The sequence below is a fragment of the Balaenoptera borealis genome (assembly GCF_965194805.1).
Source record: "Balaenoptera borealis genome assembly, chromosome: 1".
Classification (NCBI taxonomy): Eukaryota; Metazoa; Chordata; class Mammalia; order Artiodactyla; family Balaenopteridae; genus Balaenoptera; species Balaenoptera borealis.
The window spans coordinates 178,120,607-178,142,820 of NC_138860.1; the positions used below are offsets into that span (position 1 = coordinate 178,120,607).

Below are 22,214 nucleotides of genomic sequence, written 5' to 3' on the forward strand. Positions count from 1 at the left end.
ACAGATGGTCTTATTAGTGAATTCTTTGACATTTTCAAGAAGCCAAGGCTAGCTTGATAAGCTCTGGATTTAATGACAAGCAGGGGGGGCTTTCAGCACTGTCCCAGGATGGAAGGCCTAGACCCAGGTACTCCATCTCCATTATAGCACCATCTCCACTGATGTCTATGCATAGGTAGCCTTCAAAAAAATTAAAAGAAGACCATACACATTGTTCTGTATCTTGCATCTTTTCATTTACCAATACATCTTGACAGTCATTCCATATTAGTACATGTAGATCAATCTCATTTTTTCTACTGGCTGTTTGGTATTTAATTATAAGGATGTAGCATAAATTTTTTTTTTATTTTTTATACAGCAGGTTCTTATTAGTTATCCATTTTATACGTATTAGTGTATATATGTCAATCCCAATCTCCCAGTTCATCATACCACCACCACCCCTCGCCACTTTCCCCCCTTGGTGTCCATATGTTTGTTCTCTACATCTGTGTCTCTATTTCTGCCCTGCAAACCGGTTCATCTGTACCATTTTTCTAGGTTCCACATATTGTAGCATAAAGTTTTAATTACTATGTTCTTGATCAGTCTTTAGGATCTTTGTATGTCTTTGCTGGGAAAAAAAAACAGTATTGCAGTGAGCATCTTTACATACATATACAAGGTTATCTGCAACATAAATCCCTATTTCTGAGTCCTAGGATATGGATATTTTACATTTTGTTAGAGAACCATTTAAGGGCTTTAAAACTTTAGATAGTAACTTCCATATTTTAAAACTCTTTTATGAATCTCGTCTTATGTTAAGCATTATAAATAAAATCAGTCAATTTGGCATTGCTTAAAAGACAAGTGTTAATACTTTGCCTTTTTGACCTAGAAATTTATCCAACTAGGTTTCATTTTAGCTTGTTGTGCTAATTAATTCAAGTTAGAGCTAATGGCCTAAATTCTTTTGAATGACCCTCTCTGGTTCCGTGATTGAAATCAAGTCAAATGTGGTGATTGTCAACTTTGATGTTTGACAGGTTTCCCAGTTTGCATCTTTATACATCAGATGCCTATAAATCTACTACATAGACACCCATCTATAAATATGCCATCTTATTTGTAACCTTATAGATAAGAATTCGAGATCCAAACCAGGGAGGTAAAGACATAACAGAGGAGATTATGTCTGGAGGTGGCAGCAGAAATCCTACTCCACCCATAGGGAGACCCACATCCACACCTACTCCTCCTCAGGTAAGACAGAATGTGCCATGATGGATGATGGTGTGTATTTTTTGTTCACTAACCTCTACTGAACTCTTCTTTCTTCTATAGCCACTTGACTGTACTTTTCTTTTCCGTCAGTTGTCTCATAGCCTCGAATATCTAAATGATATTTAAACAGACATGTTGTTTCTCTTTGTAAACTGTTATAATTTCCAACTTTTTATTGGTAATATTTCTCTGTATTGTCTTCACATTCAGAGCATAGCTGCTGCCACTCTTCCTAATGAACTATTATTGCATGGTACCAAAAGGAGCTGCGTTCCTATGGAAACCTCATCATTAAATGAGTATTTTATATTTTCAATATGGAGTCTTAGGAATTAAATGCTACACTCTGTGATAATATAAACATTAAAATTGAGAATTTAAACATTTTTATTGAACTGTGTTGTTTGAGATGATTGCCTGTGTTATTCAGAGCATATTTAAATGGATTATAGGTATACCTCTTACTTTTTAGTACTACATAAATGAGCTTCTTGAGTGGAGGGTGTCTTCTTTAATTATTTACAAAGGTTATTAACAAGTTCTGTCAAACACCTTTTTGTTTCTGCTGCAGAATGTGGTTATCATGATCTTCTAAGAGTTCGCTTTCTTGCTTTTAGACATCAAGGCTTTCTAGGAGAAGCTGAGGTTTAGCAAACTATAATAGAAAATGGACCCCCCCCCCAAAGTTTGACAATTTTGATTTCATCATTGGGTTACTTTAAATTCTGCTAAACCATTCAGAGGAGAAGAGTGATTTCAAATCTTCAAAATATCTAAAGTGAATGCTCAGCATATAAAACAGACATAACCAAAGTTGTTAAGGTCTAGGGATCTGCTTGCTTCCCCCTCTTGTGGCAGGATGGTGAGGTACTTCTCAGAGCCCAGTTTACAAACAAGTGATATGGATGGTCAAATATAAGGCATTTCAGAATGACAGACTATTGACTTGATTTTAGTAGTACTGTATAGGTTAAAAAAAAGTTCTTCAAAAATTGAGCTCGCAAACAGATGTCTAAGTTTAGAGCCCCTTGAAAATCTGTGAATTTTGAGTCGGCCTAAAACTTGGGACTCTGTATAATGATGTGTTTCACTTGGAAACGATGATACTCTCTGGCTGACTTTTATCTCAGTCTTCCATCATCTAGCTAAGTATAATATGTAACCATCTAGATACATGAATTGTAAGGTTATATTAATGATTGTTAATAGAACTTTTCACCATTCCCTATTATTTCCCCAGGGATATTCCAAATCTGGAATGATTGAACAGGGCTTATACTTAATCTTGTCCCTGGACCTAAGCATGGGACAAGCACCATATACACATTTAAGTTATCCACTTATGTGCTCTGTTAGGTGGGAACATACTATAGCAAGAATTTAGGATTAGTTGATCGGGGCAGTTCAATTTTGGTCTGTATTTTCCCACATTAATTAAAATATTGTTACTGTCCAACTATGTAGTCGACAACCTTTTGTTGATTTGTGTTTAAATTCTCAACTTGAATATATATTAGTATATCTTTTTGCATTTTAATTCCCTGTGGGTTGGTTTTTCTTTAATCTTAACAAACTTGATCCTACCCTCTTCTGGTTATCTCTCTGTCCTTAGTCACAGGAATCCTTTTGCTCTTTATCTTTCCCCAGGGATCCCAGGCCTGAATACAAATGTATGTGTTTGGGTAATCATAAAGCCCATTAAATGTACATTTTTATTTGGTAAAGGTCATCAGTCAGTTATAATGTTGGTAGTCCTTTTTGAGGTGTAATGTTGTCTTGAAGCATCAGTTTATTTTATTAGGTAGTTTGCATTTAAATCCACACTTACCGATCTGTTGTCACTCCAAATGCATGAAATTCATGGAATGAATAAATAGCCTTTTAACAGACATATGTACTAGAAATATTTCATTTTCCTCTTAAGAACAACAACAGCGCAAGTGTGATGATGGCAACCGACACTTGGCTTCATTTTCTAGAAATTCATGGAGAGTGGTGCACATAGAGTAGGAGAGGATATCCCTGGTTAAGGGAAGCAGTCATTAATGCCTAATTGTTATGTCATTTAAAAATGTTGACCCAGTGTTTCAAAAGAAGCTAGAAATCAATCTGCAAGTTTTTATTGGCAACTAATTCTACTAATAAATAGCACTATGCCAGCCAAATAAGATCCTTTAGGTTTAGCCTAAAAACTGCTAGTTTGTAGCCTTGGCCTAATTCTAAATAGATCCTAGACCACAGTCTTAGTAAGTAAGACTGCAGATGAGACAACCCTTTTCAGAATTTATGACTGAATAGTAAATACTGTATTGCTTTTGGCCTTACGGAGTACCTGCTTTGAGTCACAATTGCATGTGCTGTGAATAGCAAAGCCCCTTCCCTATCATTGAGCTCATCCCAGTCTCTTCAAGGGAGACAGAGGATACTTACTAATATATGACCGATCCTCCTGTGAAATGTATACTGAGAATTATTAAAGCACAGAGGCAACCAAGTGGGTCATATTTACAGCACAGGCTCAAATGTGTTGGATCACAGAAACCTATTAATGGTACTTGGTACAGGTGAGATAGTACAGGGGAGAGGTTTAAAGCTTTGGCTTGGAATCAGATATACTTGGTTTCAAGTCCTGGTTCCACAACTGAATTTTGTAACTTTAGCCAAATTACTTATCTTCTAGAACTTTAGCTTCCACATTTTAAAAAACGAGGGAAATAAATATCATATAGAGTTATTATAAGTATTAAATAAATACTTAAAATTGCTTAAGCTTGGGACATAATGAGCATTCAACAAATGTTATCTGTTATTAGTATTACAATTATTGTTATTTCAGAAGGCACAGAGAATGACTGGAGGAGTCTTGAAGGCTTCACAGCAGAGATGCCACTTGGTCTGAGTTCCCAGATTGGATTCACAGAAATGGAAAGAGAGAGAAGGGTGTTCCAGGCAGAATGGCAGCATGTGCAAAAAGGCACATGGTGATGGGAAATTGAGTGAAGGGAGACTGTTATCATTTCTAGTGATAGATTGGGAAGTCAGTTGAAGGAGAGGAAGCCAGTGAGAGAAATATTCAGCAATTGGTTACTAAGTAAGGATTATAAAAAGGGTAACCCTATGATTTATCATCTAAACTGGGGCGGTTTTAGAAATGAATGGGGATGCTATTAATCATTTTGCTGGGACAACAGGCATAAACCAGTACTGTCCAGGTAAACACATTGCATGGTTCCCCTAGGAGTTAGAGAGAGGGAAGAATCAGAGGTGATTCTTCAAACTTAGATACTGGGATTTATAGTAAAACATAACATGGAGTGTACATGGGATGTTTGAAAAGGGGGATAATGAATGATTTTAGCAAGCAAGCAAGCTAAGAAGAGTTAATTGAGAGCAACTGCATTGGAGGAGGAGAATGGAGAGGAGAAACAGGTTTTTGCTACTTCTGTTTTTGTTCTGAAGAGTAGATTGAATTTAAAATTGTCCTGCTTCCTAAGTTTTAAAATGATCTGTGGAATAACTCCTTGAGATTTTATATCTCAGATGTATTAAAGCTATAGAAATATGTGTAATATATGTGCCCATTCAGATGATCATAGTACACAGACAGAGGTGCATGAATGGACAGAATACTAGAGTACTTGATGCTGGTCGGTCTCCACTCTGTCACTTAGATTTATGACCTTGGGTCAGAATGTTAAGCCATTTAAACCCCTATTTTTTGATATGTAAAATGAGGGATTATACGAAGTAATCTCAGAGTTCCCTTTTAGTCCTTAAATATTTAAGTTGGAAAGAAGGGAACATTTTTGTTACTTTCCCTCAGCCTCAAAGTCTGTGAGCTATATCTCTGTTGTTGATAGCAGTGAGGCACAAGGAACGTTTTCATATTAAGAAATGTGCCAGCTTCCTGAAAGTCATTTTGGACCCTGCAGGGTAAAAATAAGTGTATGGTGTTGTACAGTCAGCCCTCCCTATCCACAGGTTCTTCATTTGCTAATTCAAATAGCCAGGGATCAAAAATATTCAGAAAAAAAATTACAGAAAGTTCTAAAAAGCAAAACTTGAATTTACCATGCACTGGCAAGTATTTACAGAGCATTTACGTTGTATTAGGTATTATAAGTAATATAGAAATGATTTAAAGTACCTAGGAGGTTAAATGCAAATACTGTACCTTTTCATATAAGGGACTTGAGCACCTGAGGATTTTGGTATCCACAGGCTGTCCTAGACTCAATCCCCCATGGATACTGAGGGATGACTGTATAGGCAAGGCTTCCAGAATTGTCTACTTCTAAAGGGGTGGTCACTTAAAATTTTAAATAGAACTATATATTTTCCTTCCTTTCCCTACTCCCTCTTGTTCTTTCTTCTGTTTTAAGAATTACTCTTATAATGAAGCATGGATATAACTTGGGGTAGAGTCCTATGCCACAGAGTATAGGGGCGGGTGAAAGATAATTGATTGCTGGCACATATTAGGGAAGATACAGCCTCTCCTGTCTTTTGGGAAAATTACCAAAGTTAACAGGTTATTCAGTCTTTTGAAGAGCTTCTTACAAACTTGGTACCTGGAAACCATCTGGCCATTTGTTACCTAGCCTCCAGAAATGTACCAGTTAATCTCCCAATAGCAATATGAGAGAATACCCCTTTCCTTACATTATGGCTTATTTGATAGATTTAAAAATGGTATCTCATTTAATTTTTATTTATTGATTTGTGTAGTTAAAAAATTATTTCTTTTTAAATTTATTTATTTAATTTTGGCTGTGTTGGGTCCTCGTTGCTGCACGCGGGCCTCTCGTTGCGGCGAGCAGGGGCTACTCTTCGTTGCGGTGTGGTTTAAAAACTTGGTTTTTAAAGTTGTTGTTGTTTAGCCCTCTTACCCCCATTGGAACCTTAAAATCATTTTAAGTCCTCTAGTTAAGCCTCAGGACAGCTTTTACACTGAGTGTCTGAGTTTCCCTCAGCATTCCTGACACCTTGTAAGTCTTTCCTTGTCTTCAGGGAAGAGGTTCTCTTTATTGCAGATGTATGTTGTTTTATCAGGTTAGTGTTTAAAGAAAAAAAGTTTCCGTCAATCTGAACGCCTTTAACCTGGGCATACATTCTTTAGTTTGTTACATTGTTCTATTATTATTTTACACCCTTTTGAGTCACATATTTAGGTCACCCATTAGTTTATAAAAGCATTTGAGTTTGTGAATCCTTGGTTAATGTTTCCTCAGGTGTTTGGTGTGCTCCCCTGGTTGTTTTTGTGTTATCAGTAAATTATACCATAGTCTGCCCTAGTTGCTCAGACAATAAGCCTAGAAGTTGTCTTTACATCTTTGTTCTGAGACTTCACGGGTGGCGCAGTGGTTAAGAATCCCCCTGCTAACGCAGGGGACACGAGTTTGAACCCTGGTCCGGGAAGATCCCACATGCCGTGGAGCAACCAAGCCCATGCGCCACAACTACCAAGCCTGCAGTCTAGAGCCCGCGAGCCACAACTACCGAGCCCGTGTGCTGCAACTACTAAAGCCCACGTACCTAGAGCCTGTGCTCCGCAACAAGAGATGCCACCCAAGTGAGAAGTCTGTGCACCACGATGAAGAGTAGCCCCTGCTTGCCACAACTAGAGAAAGCCCGCGCACAGCAACGAAGACCCAACGCAGCCAAAAATTTTTTTTTAATTAAAAACAAAAATCTTTATTCCATATTCCACAACCATTATATCAGCAAGTCCTATCTGGCTCATTTCCACCATCTCCACTGCTACTGTTACTCTCTAAACCACTTGGATCTCCTCTAAACAACAATAACTTTCTTACTCATCTCCTTGCTTCCGCTTGCCTCTCTATTCTTTTTATTTATTTATTTAAAATTTTATTTATTTATTTATTTTTGGCTGTGTTGGGTCTTCGTTCCTTTGCATGGTCTTTCTTTAGTTGCGTTGAGCAGGGGCTACTCTTCGTTGCGGTGTGTGGGCTTCTCATTGCTGTGGCTTCTCTTGTTGCAGAGCACGGGCTCTAGCCACACGGGCTTCAGTAGTTGTGGCACGTGGGCTCAGTAGTTGTAGCACGCGGGCTCTAGAGTGCAGGCTCAGTAGTTGTGGCGCACGGGGCCCAGTTGCTCCGCGGCATGTGGAATCTTCCCGGACCAGGGCTTGAACCCATGTCTCCTTCATTGGCAGGCGGATTCTTAACCACTGTGCCACCAGGGAAGCCCCTCTTTTTATTTATTTATTTATTTATTTATTTATTTTAAACATCTTTATTGAAGTATAATTGCCTTACAATGGTGTGTTAGCTTCTGTATTTATTTTTTTATTGAGGTATAATTGACATAACACATTACATTAGTTTTAGGTGTACAACATAATGATATTTGTATATATTGTAAAATGACCACAATAAGTATAGTTAACAGCTGTCACCATGCACAGTTACAAAAAACAATTTTTTATTTATGAGAACTTTTAAGATCTCTTGTCTTTGCAGCTTTCAAATATGCAATATAGTATTATTAACTAGAGTTGCCATGCTGTTCATTACATCCCCATGACTTATTTATTTTATAACTGGAAGTTTGTACCTTTTGATCCCCTTCACCCATTTTTCCCACCCTACCCCCCACCTCTGGCAACCACCAATCTGTTCTCTTTTTCTATGAGTTTTGTTTTGTTTTTTTAATTCTACATATAAGTGAGCTCATACGGTATTTCTTTCTCTGTCTGACTTATTTCACTTAGTATAATACCCTCAAGGTCCATTCATGTTATAGCAAAGGGCAAGCTTTCATTTTTTTTTTATGGTTGAATAATATTCCTCTGTGTGTATACAGGTTTATTCTTTAATATGTTTCCCTTGAAAGAATATAAGCTCCAGAAGCTAAGGATTTTTCTGTTTTAGTCACCAGTGGGTTCTCCATGTTTTGTATGTGATAGATGCCAGGGGGGAAAACCCACACATGTGAGTGTGTGTGCGCATGTGTGCGCATGCATACACACACAGACACACACCTTTCTAAAGAATGAATGTAGGAGAATTCTCTCCCATTTATGAAAGAAGTATGTTTTGGTCCTTTTTCCTGGTGCCATTTATTTATTATTTTACTTCCTAATCTTCATAATGTTTCTCAATTGGGGGCAATACTTCTTTATCCCCAGGGTTTGTATATGTTAAACACATGTGGTATTTATTACAATGGCTGTTTTAAAGTCATTGAATGGGACTTTGAAAAGTCAGTTACATATAAATAATGAAATGTGAAACGTTCAAATAGCCTCTTATGTTAACAGTAAATTACATCAGCATCTCGCTTATATTTGTGTAACTATTTGGAGTCTCTGGCTTTCTCTCAATGGATTACAATAAGGGTCAGCAAACATTTTCTGTAAAGGGCCAGATCGTACACATTTTTGATTTTGCAGCCAATTGTCTCTTTCACCACTACTCAACTCTGCCATTGTTGCATGAAAGCAGCCATAGACAATATGTAAATGAATGGCTGTGGCTGTTCCAATAAAACTTTCTAAGTATCTTGTAATTTTCATATGTCAAGAAATATTGTCCTTTTAAAATTCCCCCAACCATTTAAAAATGTAAAAAGTTCTTATCTCATGGGAAGTACCAAAATAGACATGTGGCCCCGGGCCATAGTTGCTGGCCTCCTGTCTACAGTTACTTCTGTACTGAAGCATCCTGTCATATACAAGTTTAAAATAGACAGTAAATGATGGTGGCCTCTCTTTGGGTAGAAACAATATAGGTTATGTAAAGAGAAATGAATTTTATTTATTTTTTAAATCTGCCAAATCTAATTTTTTAATTTTTATACAATTTTTAAAGGTTACTTTCCATTTACAGTTATTACAAAATATTGACTATTTTACCGTGTTGTACAATACATACTTGACACCCAGTAGTTTTGTATCTCGCACTGCCCCACCCCTATACTGCCCCTCCCCCAACACTGATAACCACTAGTTTGTTCTCTGTGTCTGTGAGTTTGCTTCTTTTTTGCTACATTCACTAGTTTGTTGTATTTTTTAGATTCCACATATAAGTGATATCACACAGTATTTGTCTTTATCTGACTTATTTCAGTTAGCATAATGCCCTCTAAGTCCATCCGTGTTGCTACAAATGGCAACATTTTCATTCTTTTTTATGGCTCGTTTTGTGTGTGTGTGTGTGTATCACATCTTTTTTACCCATTTATCTTTTGATGGACACTTAGGTTGCTTCCATATCTTGGCAATTATAAATAATGCTGCTATGAACATTGGGGTGCATGTATCTTTTCGAATAAATGTTTTTTCTTTTTTTGATATATACTCAGGAGTTGAATTGCTGGGTCATATGATAGTTCTGTTTTTATTTTTCACAGCATTTCCATACTATTTTCCACAATAGCTGCACCAATTTACATTCCCACCAACAGTGTACGAGGGTTCCCTTTTCTCCACATCCTCGCCAATATTTGTTATTTGTGTTCTTTTTGATTCAGTTCTTCTGCCCACTTTTTAGTCGGGTTGTTTTTTTTTGATGTCGTGTTGTATGAGCTGTTTACATATGTTAGGTATTAATGCCCTATCCATCATATCATTTGCAAATATTTCTTCCATTTACTAGGTTGTCTTTCCATTTTGTCGATGGTTTCCTTTGCTGTGCAAAAGCTTATAAGTTTAATTTGGTCCCATTTGTTTATTTTTGCTTTTATTTTCTTTACTTTAGGAGGTGGATCCAAAAAAATATTGCTGCAATTTATGTCAAAGAGTATTCTGCCTATGTTGTTCTCTAGGAGTTTTATACTGTTTGGTCTTACATTTAAGCCTTTAATCCATTTAGAGTTTATTTTTGTGTATGGTGTCAGAGAGTGTTCTAATTTATTTCTTTTACATGTAGCTGTCCAGTTTTTCCAGCACCACTTATTGGAGAGACTGTCTTTTCTCCATTGTATATTCTTGCCTCCTTTGTCATAGATTAATTGATCATAAGTGCTTGGGTTTATTTCTGGGCTCTCTATCCTGTTTCATTGATCTATGTGTCTGTTCTTATGCCAGTATTGTACTGTTTTGATGACTGTAGCTTTTTTGTATAGTCTGAAGTCAAGGAGCATGAATTCTCCAGCTCTGTTCTTCTTTCTCAAGATTGTTTTGGCTATTTGGGGTCTTAGGTGTTTCATATAAATTTTAAAATTATTTGTTCTAGTTCTGTGAAAAATGCCATTGGTATTTTGATAGGACTTGCATTGAATCTGTAGATTGCCTTGGGTAGTATGGTCATTTTAACAACATTGATTCTTCCAAACCAGGAACATGGTATATCTTTCCATCTGTTGTGTCATCTTCAGTTTCTTTCATCAGTGTCTTAGAGTTTTCGGAGTATAGGTCTTCGCCTCCTTAGGTAGGCTTATTCCTAGATGTTCTATTCTTTTTGATGTGTTGGTGAATGAGATTGTTTTCTTAATTTCTCTGATAGTTCGTTGCTAGTGTATAGAAATGCAACAGATTTCTGCACATTAATTTTGTATCCTGCAACTATACCAAATTCATTGATGAGCTCTAGTAGTTTTCTGGTAGCATGTTTAGGATTTCCTGTGTATAGTGTCACGTCATCTGCACACAGGGACAGTTTTACTTCTTCCTTTCCAATTTGGATTTTTAAAATTTCTTTTTCTTTTCTGAATACTGTGGCTGGAACTTCCAAAACTGTGTTGAATAAAAGTGGCAAGGGTGGGCATTCTTGTCTTGTTCCTGATCTTAGAGGAAATGCTTTCAGCTTTTCACCATTGAGTATGATGTCAACTGTGGGTTTGTCATATATGACATTTATTATGTTGAGGTATATTCCCTCTATGCCCACTTTCTGGAGAGTTTTTATCGTAAATGGATGTTGAATTTTATCCAAAGCTTTTTCTGCATCTATTGAGATGATCATATGGTTTTTATTCTTCAATTTGTTAATGTTGTGTATCACATTGATTGATTAGCAGCTATTGAAAAATCCTTGCATCCCTAGGATAAATCCCACTTGACCATGGTGTATGATCTTTTTAATGTATTGTTAGATTTGGTTTGCTGGTATTTTGTTGAGGATTTTTACATCTCTATTCATCAGTGATATTGGTCTGTAATTTTCTTTTTTTGTAGTATCTTTGTCTGGTTTTGGTATCAGGGTGGTGCTGGCCTCATAGAATGAGTTCAGAAGTGTTCCTTCCTCTGCAGTTTTTTTGCACTGTTTCAGAAGGATAGATGCTAACTCTTCTCTAAATGTTTGGTAGAATTCATCTGTGAAGCCATCTGGTCCTGGACTTTTGTTTTGGGAGTTTTTAAATTACTGATTCAATTGCAGTACTGGTAATTGGTCTGTTGATGTTTTCTATTTCTTCCTGGTTCAGTTTTGGGAGTTGTGCCTTTCTAAGAATTTGTCCATTTCTTCTAGGTTGTCTATTGTATTGGTGTATAGTTGCTCTTCGTAGTCTCTTATGATCTGTTATATTTCTGTGGTATCGGTTGTAACTTCTCCTTTTTCACTTCTGATTTTATTGATTTGGACCTTCTCCCTTTTTTTCTTGTGTAGTCTGGCTATAGGTTTATCAATTTTGTTTATCTTTTCAAAGAACCAGCTTTTAGTTTCATTATCTATTTTTGTTTTTTAGTCTATATTTCATTTATTTCTTCTTTGATCTTTATGGCTTCTTTCCTTCTACTAATTTTAGGTTTTGTTTGTTCTTCTTTCTCTAATTGCTTTAGTAAGGTTAGGTTGTTCATTTGAGATTTTTCTGGTTTCCTGAGGTAAGCTTGTATTGCTCTAAACTTCCCTCTTAGAACTGCTTTTGCCACATCCCCTAGGTTTTAGTTCAGCTTTTTTTTTTTCATTTGTCTCTAAGTATTTTTTAATTTCCTCTTTGATTTCTTCAGTGATCCATTAGTTGTTTAGTAGCATATTTTTTATCCTCCATGTGTTTGTGTTTAGTAGCATATTTTTCATCCTCCACGTGTTTGCAGTTTTTTTCTTGTAGTTAATTTCTAGTCTCATAGCATTGTGATTGGAAAAGAAGCTTGATATGATTTCAGTTTTCTTAACCTTATCAAGGCTTGTTTTATGGCCTAGCCTGTGATCTATCATGGAGGATGGTCCATGTGCTCTTGAAAAGAAAATGTATTCAGCTTCTTTCACATGCAGTGCCCTTTATATATCAATTAAGTCCATTTGGTCTAATGTGTCATTTAAGGTCTGTGTTTCCTTACTGATTTTCTATTTGGATGATCTGACCATTGATGTAATTGGGGTGTCAAAGTCCCCTACTATTATTGTGTTACTGTCGATTTCTCCTTTTATATGTTAATATTTGCCTTATATATTGAGGTGCTCCTATGTTGGTTGCATATGTATTTGAATTTTTTATCTTATTCTTGGATTGATCCATTGATCATTATGTAGTGTCCTTCTATGTCTCTTGTAACAGTTTTTATCTTAAAGTCTATTTTGTCTGATGTAAGTATTGCTACTCTGGCTTTCTTTTGATTTCCATTTGCACGGAACACGTTTTTCCATCCTCTCACTTTCAGTCTGTGTGTTTCTCTAGATCTGAGGTGAGTCTCTTGTAGATAGCATATATATAGACCATATTTTTGTATTCATTCAGCCACTTTATTCCTTTTGGTTGGAGCATTTAGTTCGTTTACGTTTAAGATAATTAACTGATATGTATGTTCTTTTTGCCATTTTGTTACTCGTTTTTTATTGGTTTTGTAGGTCGGTTTTTTTTGTTTTTTTGTTTTTTGCCTTTCTTCTTTTGCTCTCTTATGATTTTATGACTATCTTTAGTGTTATGTTTGGATTCCTTTCCTTTTTTGTGTATATATCTATTGTAGATTTTTGGTTTGCGGTTAGCAGTCTATATATATACATGATTGTTTTAAGTTGCTGATCTTTTAATTTCAAATGCATTTTTTTTGGCTGTGCCACGCAGCACGTGAGATCGACATGCAGGATCTTAGTTCCCCAACCAGGGCTCGAACCTGTGCCTCCTGCAGTGGAAGCGCAGAGTCTTAACCGCTGGACCACCAGGGAAGTCCCTCAAATGCATTTTTAAACCCCTACATTTTTAGTCTTCTCCTCTCATGATTACTGTTTTTGATATCATATTTTACTTCTGTTTTGTGTATCCCTTAACTGCTTATTGTGGATATAGATGACTTGACTACATTTTTTTGTCTTTTTAACCTCCCTGCTAGCTTTATGTATGTATGATTTCCTACCTTTAGTGTGTGTTTACCTTTACCAGTGAGCTTTTTTATTTTGTAGTTTTCTTGTTGCTAGTTGTGTCTTTTTTTGCCTAGAGAAGTTCCTTTAACGTTTGTTGTTATGTTGGTTTGGTGGTGCTGAACTCTTTTAGCTTCTACTTGTCTGTAAAGCTTTTGATTTCTCCATCAAATCTGAACGAGAACCTTGCCAGGTAGAGTATTCTTGGTTGTAGGTTTTTCCCTTTAATCACTTTAAATATATCATCCTACTCCCTTCTGGCCTGCAGAGTTTCTGCTGAAAAATCAGCTGAGAGCCTTATGGGAGTTCCCTTGCTTTTAATATTCTCTCTTTATCTTTATTTTTGTCATTTTGATTATGGTGTGTCTTGGTGTCTTCCTCTTGTGTTAATCCTGTGTGGGACTCTCTGCACTTGCTGGACTTGGGTGACTGTTTCCTTTCCCAGGTTAGCGAAGTTCTCAGCTATTGTGTCTTCACATATTTTCTCAGGCCCTTTCTCTCTCTCTTCGTCTCAGACCGCTATAATGTGAATATTAGTACACTTGATATTGTCCCAGAGGTCTCTTAAACTGTCCTCATTTCTTTTCTTTCTTTTTTCTGTTCAGCAGCAGTGATTTCCACGACTCTGTCTTCCAGCTTACTGGTCCATTCCTCTGTATCATTTAGTCTGCTATTGATTCCTTCTAGTGTGTTTTTCATTTCAGTTATTGTATTCTTCATCTCTGTTTGGTTGTTCTTTATATTTTCTAACTCTTTGTTAAAAACTTCTCACTCTGTGTATCCATTCTTCTCCTGAGTTCTTTTATCAGCTTTACAGTCATTACTCTGAGCTCTTTCTTGGGTAGATTGCCTGTCTCCACTTCATTTGCTTTTTCTTCTGGGGTTTTGTCTTGTTTCTTCATCTGGAACATGTTTCTCTGCCACCTCATTTTGTCTGAGTTGCTATTTGTATTTTTATGTATGTGGTAGGTTAGTTACATTTCTCAAACTTGGAAAAGTGGCCTTCTATAGGAGACATCCTATGTGTCCCAGCAGTGCACTCCCCTCTTGTCACCCAAGCTATATGCTCTAGGGGTTCCTCCTAAGAGGGCTGAGTGACTCCTTCTGTTGTGGAGGGCTGACTGTGCGGGTGGTCTGGCAGGCTTTTCTGGCCCCTAGTGTGATTGGTTGCCAGGCCATGCCTTGTGTGGATGCTGCTAGCTGCGGTGTGGTGGGGCCTGGTCACGAGGTGGCTTGTTTTAGATCCCTAGGGGGCCCTTGGGCTAGTGCTGGCTCACTGGTGGGTGGAGTCAGGATCCCAAAGACTCCGAGGCTGTTGCCTGTATTACACCAGGTCCCGGGATTAGTGCCTGGGGTTAGTAGTGGCATGTAGAGCTGGCTCCTGAAGTCTGGCTGAAGGGCCCAGGGATCCTAGAACGCATTTCAAATCGTTGGTGGTGGAGCCAGTTCCTGACACAGCTCGGTATGGGATCCAGGGTGTCCTGAAGCTTGTGTTGGCCTGCTAGTGGACTGGGTCTGGGCCAAGCTGGTCCCAGGATAAGGTCTGGCCTGCTGTGAGTGGGCTGGGTCTGCAAGCTGCAGGATCATAGTTTTCTTGCATCCGGTGTCTGCCCCCTGTTGGGTGAGGCTGTTCTAGAGGCTAGTGCAGGCTTCCTGGAGGGAGAGGGCAGTGCCTGCCTGTTGGTGGGTGGAAGTGGTTCTTGGCCCTTTGGTGGGCAAGGGCATGTCTTGGTGTATGTTTAGAGGTGGCTGTGGGATCACAGCATCTTTTGGCGGCCTGTCTGCTGATGGGTGGGCCTCTGTTGCTGCTGAGTTGCTTTGCCTGAGGCGTCCCAGCACTGGTGCCTACAGGCTGTTGTGTGGGTTTAGGGTTAGGTGATGGAACTAGTGAGTGAAGATGGCAGCCACCAGCAGCAGTGGTCACACAGTAGAATGTTCCCAAATATGGCTGCCACCAGTGTCTGTGTCCTCAGGGTGAGCCACAGCCACACACACCCCCACACACACATACCTCTCCAGGAGACTGCCCAAGACCAGCAAGTAGGTCTGGCCCAGGCTCCTATCAAGTTACTGCTTTTGACCTGGGTCCCAGTGCGCATCAGATTTTGTGTGCACCCTTTTAAGAGTGAAGTTTCTTTTGCCCTCAGTCCTATGGGGCTTCTGAAATTAAGCCGCTCTGGCCTTCAAAGCCACATGCTCTTGAGGTTTCATCTTCCCGGTGCAGGACCCCCGGACTGGGGAGTTTGACATGGGTCTCAGAACTCTCACTCCTATGGGAAATCCTTTGCAATATAACTGTTCTCCAGTTTGTGGGTTGCCCACCCAGGGGTATGGGATTTGATTATATCATGAGTCTGCCCCTCCTACCCATCTTGTTTTAGTTCCTTCTTTATGTCTTTAGTTGTAGAAGATCTTTTCTGGTAGGTTCCAGTCTTTTTCATTGATGGTTGTTTTGAAGACAGTTGTGATTTTGGCATGCTCATGAGATAACTGAGTCTTTCTACTCTGCCATCTTGGCTGCTCTCGAGAAGTGAATTTTAAATTGTGCAAAGAATGTTAAAGACAATCCCAGATTTTGTTGCCTTGTTTTATCTGTTGGTACTCTATTGGGCCCACATCTACCAGTATCCCTTCAGGCCAATACTTCAAATTTAATATGTAAATCTTCAACAGAGTAGATTTTCAAGTAGAGTTTATAAAGGAAATTCACTTCTTGGATACTATCAAGTATCTGATATCTTGGCATTCTTTAAATAAGCTTCCTTAACATTGTTTTTGAAGAGTGAGAATTTTTTTTCTTCTGCCAGTCAGAGCTTTGATCTTGAAAAATTTGATGTGGGGAGGGAATTTAGCATTGACATAAATTATGAACTGTTGAAACAATGTGATGTTGCCAAATAAACCCTAACCTTTTAACCTGACTTCCTGAGCATCTTTGTTGAATTATTTTATGTTTTGATATCAATTGCCCTTCCAGTCTGATTTTTATAAATTTTAACTCCTACCAATAGTGAAAGTGACTGAAGTGCAGTGATTCTGAAATTCATTAAATATATTCTCAACAGGGTTGATCATGTCACCTGAGAAGAGATGAAATTAGAGGTTAGCTAAAATTTGAGATTATCCTAAATTAAAATTAATCTGAAACAAGATTAAAGTATTGATGTATGTTGTATGTTAGTATGTTATTTTCTTGGTCCTGTCCGAAGCTTAGAGAATGTTAAAGCTGAAAGGCACTGTAGGATCTTTAGTTCCTTTTCAGTTTACAGCTAAGGATTACCTTTGTGTGTTTTTTTTTGGTTTTTTTTTTGTTTTGGCCATGCCGTGTGGCATGTGGGATCTTAGTTCCCCGACCAGGGATTGAACCTGCACCCCCTGCATTGGGAGTGTGGAGTCTTAACCACTGGACTGCCAGGGAAGTCCCCAGCTGAGGAAATTGAGTACTTTCCTAGCATTCCGTGGCTATATAACTAAGTACTAGATACTTGGATTTGGAACTATGAGTTAACCAACATGTTATCTCACTCCTTTCTTATAAATCTTTATACATAACATCTTCCTAGGGCTTTGTTGTTGGAAAAATGTCTGTGCAGTTGTCTTTTTAATATGATTGAAGGTATTTTAATCCTAGATTGAAAAACTCTCTGATCTATACAGATTTATAGGTATCAGCAGTCTTTTACTGTCTTAAAACTCTCACCTTAACCATGTATGTCATTTATTTTGGTGACCTACTTTCAGCAGTTACCCTTTTTCATTGGTTATTAATTTCCCTGACTATTGGAGTAGTTAATATTTTCTTTCTTTCCGGTAAAGGACACAATTTACAGATCTTTCTTTCCTGGGTTATGTGGATAACTATTTAATAAATGTTAAATAGTATAGACTCTTTCCTTTGTTCTAGAGCTGTTTTCAACCATAGAATTGAACTGAGTCCCTACAGTCATCCCTCAATATCCACAGAAGATTGGTTCCAGGACCCGTGGATAGCAAAATCCGTGGATATTTAAGTCTTTTAGGTATTAATGGCTAGTACAGTTGGCTCTGTGTATCTGCGGTTCACACGTCTGCGGGTACAGAGGGGTGACTGTTATTTTCACTTACAGCTGGGAACCCTTCCTAATTTTTGAATTTTAATAATAGAATTTTTTCCCACTGGAGCTAAGGATTCAGAGTAGAGTGATCATGGTAGTACTATCCATTTGACAGTGATTCAAAGTGAAAATAGAAACTCTTTCATTTTTTACATATGGAAATATAATTTTAGTGGTCTTCATGTAGAAGTGTTTGTGGAATATGAGTACTTTCATGGTCTATAATGAATAGGTGAAATAATACTATGTTTCCCATTTTTATCTGTTATTTTATACATTACATATAGTCCTATATCAATTGTATGTTGTACATTGTGAAAAGCATTGTTAGTTAAATGACATGGTAAATGATAGGTGTTTAATTCATATATTTCATTTTATATTCCTACTGTATGTGAGACTTACTGACGCGAAAATATTTTTCATTAACTCCCATTTTTGAGTGGCCCTGTCTACCCCCAATTTCCCCCTCCCCTCCAAAAAAAAATCAGAATTGTGCAGGGAGCTCTGCTCTGATAGCACTAACAGAATTCAATGTAGACGATTATAGCTATCAAAAAATTGACCTTAGATCTCCGAGGAGAGACACTGCTTTGTTGTGTGGCTTTTGTGTAACCCTCAAATCCAGAACAAATACCTAACTGGAATGTGATGCAGATTGAATGTTCTTGTTCTTTCTTGGTGTAATTCTTTTTCCCTCTAAGTTGAACAGTGCCTGCAATTTTTTTCAACCTACTCTGCTAGGATTTTGATGGGCATTTTTTATTCCATATACTGGCTGATTGAAAAGGATAGTTTTCTCTTAGCTCTGAAAAGCCAGATACTTTACTCAGATTTATGACTCTGAAAAGATATCATCCTTGACCCAGAATCTAAAGACATTTTAAGGTGAAAGTTCCTTTAAAGGCTTTCCAAGTTGCATTTCACCTGAGTGGTTATATGAACAAATGATAAGAATCACCTTTCAGTATTGTTTTCTTGAATCAGTAACTGGTTTTAAAACCCATCATGTTTTGTTTGTCCTCTTTTTGACTGATGAACTACTTTGCTAGGTAATTTATAAATGAAGTTGACCAAGTCCCTTTGGTCTTGACTGGGAGGATGCTAAATTCTCTCTCAGATGTGACATTGTTAGATTGAAAGTCTGTCCTTAGAAGGAACACTGGAGAATGCATTGTACTAATGATTGTTGTGCTGTCTTCTCTTGCTGTGGTTAATATTAATCATCTCTTTTCCTTCCCCTTTCCTGCTGCCTCTTTTCCTTTTCTTCCTTGTCTTCCCATGTACTTTTTGAATTTATTATACTGGCCTATATATTTTTTCCTTGCTTTCCGTTTTTTTGTTTTTTGTTTTTTGTTTTTTTTTTTAAATTTTGTGATCTCCTGCCCTACTTTGTCTTCCCCACTTGCCTTGGGTTCCATGTTGCTAGTTTTTATGTTCGCACGCTCATTATCACCCTTTTTTGTACTTCAAATCCCAGCAGCTGCCCAGCCAGGTCCCTGAGCACAGCCCTGTGGTTTATGGGACTGTGGAGAGCGCTCATCTTGCTGCCAGCACCCCTGTCACTGCAGCTAGCGACCAGAAGCAAGGTTTGTGTATGACTATTTTCCTCCCTCTTACCTTTAGTCTCTTTCTTTTTTTTTTTTTTTTTAATTAATTACATTGCCCTCAGCATTTAGGAATAAAAGTAAAACATGAGGATTATTTAGATACCCACTTTTAAACAAAGCTTTGAGATGGAAAATCGAAGTGTTCTACCTTTAAGAAAGTAAAGTAGGTATGATTAGTAAAAATTTTTCCTCCATTTTATTAATGCCTCACTGTCAGTGTATATTTATAGGTAAAAGCTTAGCTGCCTTAAACTGTTTTTTTTGGAGCAAGGTTGGGGAAGATAAATCGATGTATATATTTCCTTATAAGAACAACAGTTTTGTTTATAAGTTCAACGTGTTCGTGTGTATCTTACTATTTTTAAAAACATAAAATGTTTCTTCTTACAAGTTTGGCTTCTGTAGCCTCAGTTGGGGATAGTACTGAGTTCAGATCCTGACTCCATCAAGCACTATTTGGTCTTGATGAGTCATAATGTTGTATATCTTAATTTCTTCAGTTACAGAATGGAATGAAGAATACCTGCCTCACAGAGTTGTAGTGGGGACATGCCAAGCATTTGAAAAGCACTTAGTAAATTATAGCTGTTATTATTATGCAGGAATCATACTAAGGTCTCTACTGTTGACCTTGAACATGAAGTACCAAATGTTTGGTGAAATAAGTACACATACTGCCTCTTGGATTATAAATAGGAAACTTTAAGGGAAATCTCATGCCAGAAAGTGGGTTATCACAGTCTCTCTTTCCTGCCTAGTTGGATTTAAGTTGACCTTAGCTAAAATTGGGAGACAATTCATTAGACACAGAAGGAAGCAAGTTAGTTTGTTCATGTTTCTGATTTCATTCTAAGAATGAATAGAAGTCATATGTGTTTTCTGTTTTCTTGAATTATTTATTCCTCCAAACCCATTAATATTCCATAGCTGATGTATACTTTCTGTACTTTCTAAAAATTATTCTTTAAAAAGCATTGGGAATTGGCACACAGTCAAAGTGGAGGTATTTAGTAGCATTGTTTTTTCACTGGATTGCAAGATGATAACACAAACTTCTAATGTGTGGTTTCAATGTTTCTTTACAGCATGCAAAGATAATATGGTGTTCTTTCCCTTTAGTATTCAGGAGCCTGGTAGACTTGAACAGAGACAAGTCCTAAATTTTGTTTTATGAAATAGTTTTAAACCACAAGATAGGTAGTAAATCCTACACTGGCATGCTTCTAAAAGCTGCAGTGTCAAATACTTCTTTCAGCAATGTTCAGAGTTAGAGACTCATACATGCTTAAAGTTAAAATTTTAATATTAAAGCCATTCACCTTGCAGGAGTGCAGTTCGTAGGTATTGTGGAAGACTACTTCCTACCACCGATACCAATGATCAAGCAATTTTGAGTCAAAATTCAGAATATTTTCAATCTGAGTGGAGAATTTTCAGGGTATTCCCTTCAAAATGTCATTACTTTTGCACAGTTATAATCCTTCTGCTAGTTAGAATTGTGCTAAACATACTGAATAATTACCATGCAGAGAGGCCTTAAAATATATCCTTTACGCTGACTTTCTCTAGCTGGGCTACAATACACAGAATTCATAACATATCTTGATGGTGATAGCTCTGACCTAAGATTTTTGGATTAGGTAAGACACCTGCATCTTACCATATTTAGGCCTTGATTTGCAGAAGGAGGAATGTAGAATTCTTTGTTTCCTCTCAGTTTTTTATGCTTAGTGGAAATTTGAGTAATAAAATCAACATTTCAAATTGATGTTTGATATAGATATGAATGAATTGGAAAATGTTCAACATTGATGAAAAGAAAAACTTCTGTTTTAAGTATATTTCATAGAGCTTATAGTAACTTTTTGGAACTACTGCTGTCTTCCCTCTAGTACCAGCTGTTCTCCAGAAAACTCAGTAATTCTAATCTTCTGTTTCTAATTCTAGCCATAGCTTATCAATATATAGAATAGTTTTCAGAGTAGTTTTCTTTTTGAAACTAAATATATGTAATTCAAATAACATTAGAAAGGGTTCATCATTTTTCAGAGAATTTTTTAACAGTTAAAGTTTTTAAAAATTTCTTCTTAACTGTAGATTCATTTTGAAATTAAAGTAGGATACAAAAATGCACTGTTTTAAAAAATTTTTATATTACCCCCAGAAACAATAGATTCTGCATTCTGCAGTCAGATTGGTTTTTCTCTCTTGATGGAAATATCATTACTGAGGGTTTGTACTGGGATCCCATTTTAGCCCCAAAGTCTCCCACTAGCTTGATTCACCTAAATACTTCTTTTTCCATAACCCCCTCCCCTTTACCCCTCTGAATTGGAAGAATTTAGGATTTGAAATCATTTTTAGGTTCTTGAATTGGAAGAATTTAGCATTTGAAATCATTTTTTAGGTTCTAGTTATATGACCTTGGACCTGTGACTTAATTTCTAAAACCCTCAGTTTCCCCATCTGTAAAATAGGAACGTAATAGTTTTTATCCCATTGGTGATTGTAAGAATCAAAGGACACTATGTATATATGGTATTTGACCCATTTCCTGGTACATATTAAGTGCTTAATAAATGTTAGCTGCCATAATTGTCTGATTTTCTCAGTTTTTGATGTGAACAGCTGGAATAGTTACATGAAGACCAAGTTTCCAGACAAATATGCCATTTCCCATTTGTTTTGGTACTTGATAAAAACCCAAGGAAGACTTCAGCTTGACTTGTAGAGAAAGACTGTTGAATGAATTAAAATCTTCAGTTGGTGTGATAGTCTAGAGACACAGCTTAAATGATTGTCTGATGTTTGAAAAAATGCATTCAGCTCAGTGTATTGAGGATATGGTATGTATAATTAAATACAAATAAAAGTTATTTAAGCCTTAGTCTTAGTGCGTTTTGAAGGCTCTTGATGTAGAGTAGGTATTCAATGAATGGTATTCTGTTGTAATTCAACCAGTTGTACCAATGTAGCTCAAT

General features: G+C 37.1%; 1 protein-coding gene across 24 annotated transcripts in view; it reads left to right on the top strand.

The window, feature by feature from the left end:
• The window catches only part of EIF4G3 (eukaryotic translation initiation factor 4 gamma 3), a 391,559-nt gene that overhangs the window by 226,327 nt on the left and 143,018 nt on the right, over positions 1-22,214 (top strand). For 17 of the 24 annotated variants that reach the window (XM_082372341.1, XM_082372360.1, XM_082372358.1 and 14 more), the window contains 2 exons: positions 1,126-1,248; positions 19,104-19,212. In XM_082372341.1, coding sequence (XP_082228467.1) covers positions 1,126-1,248; positions 19,104-19,212 — 232 coding nt within the window. The remainder of the gene's footprint in view (positions 1-1,125; positions 1,249-19,103; positions 19,213-22,214) is intronic. The other 7 variants (XM_082372352.1, XM_082372361.1, XM_082372342.1 and 4 more) reach the window with 1 other exon arrangement.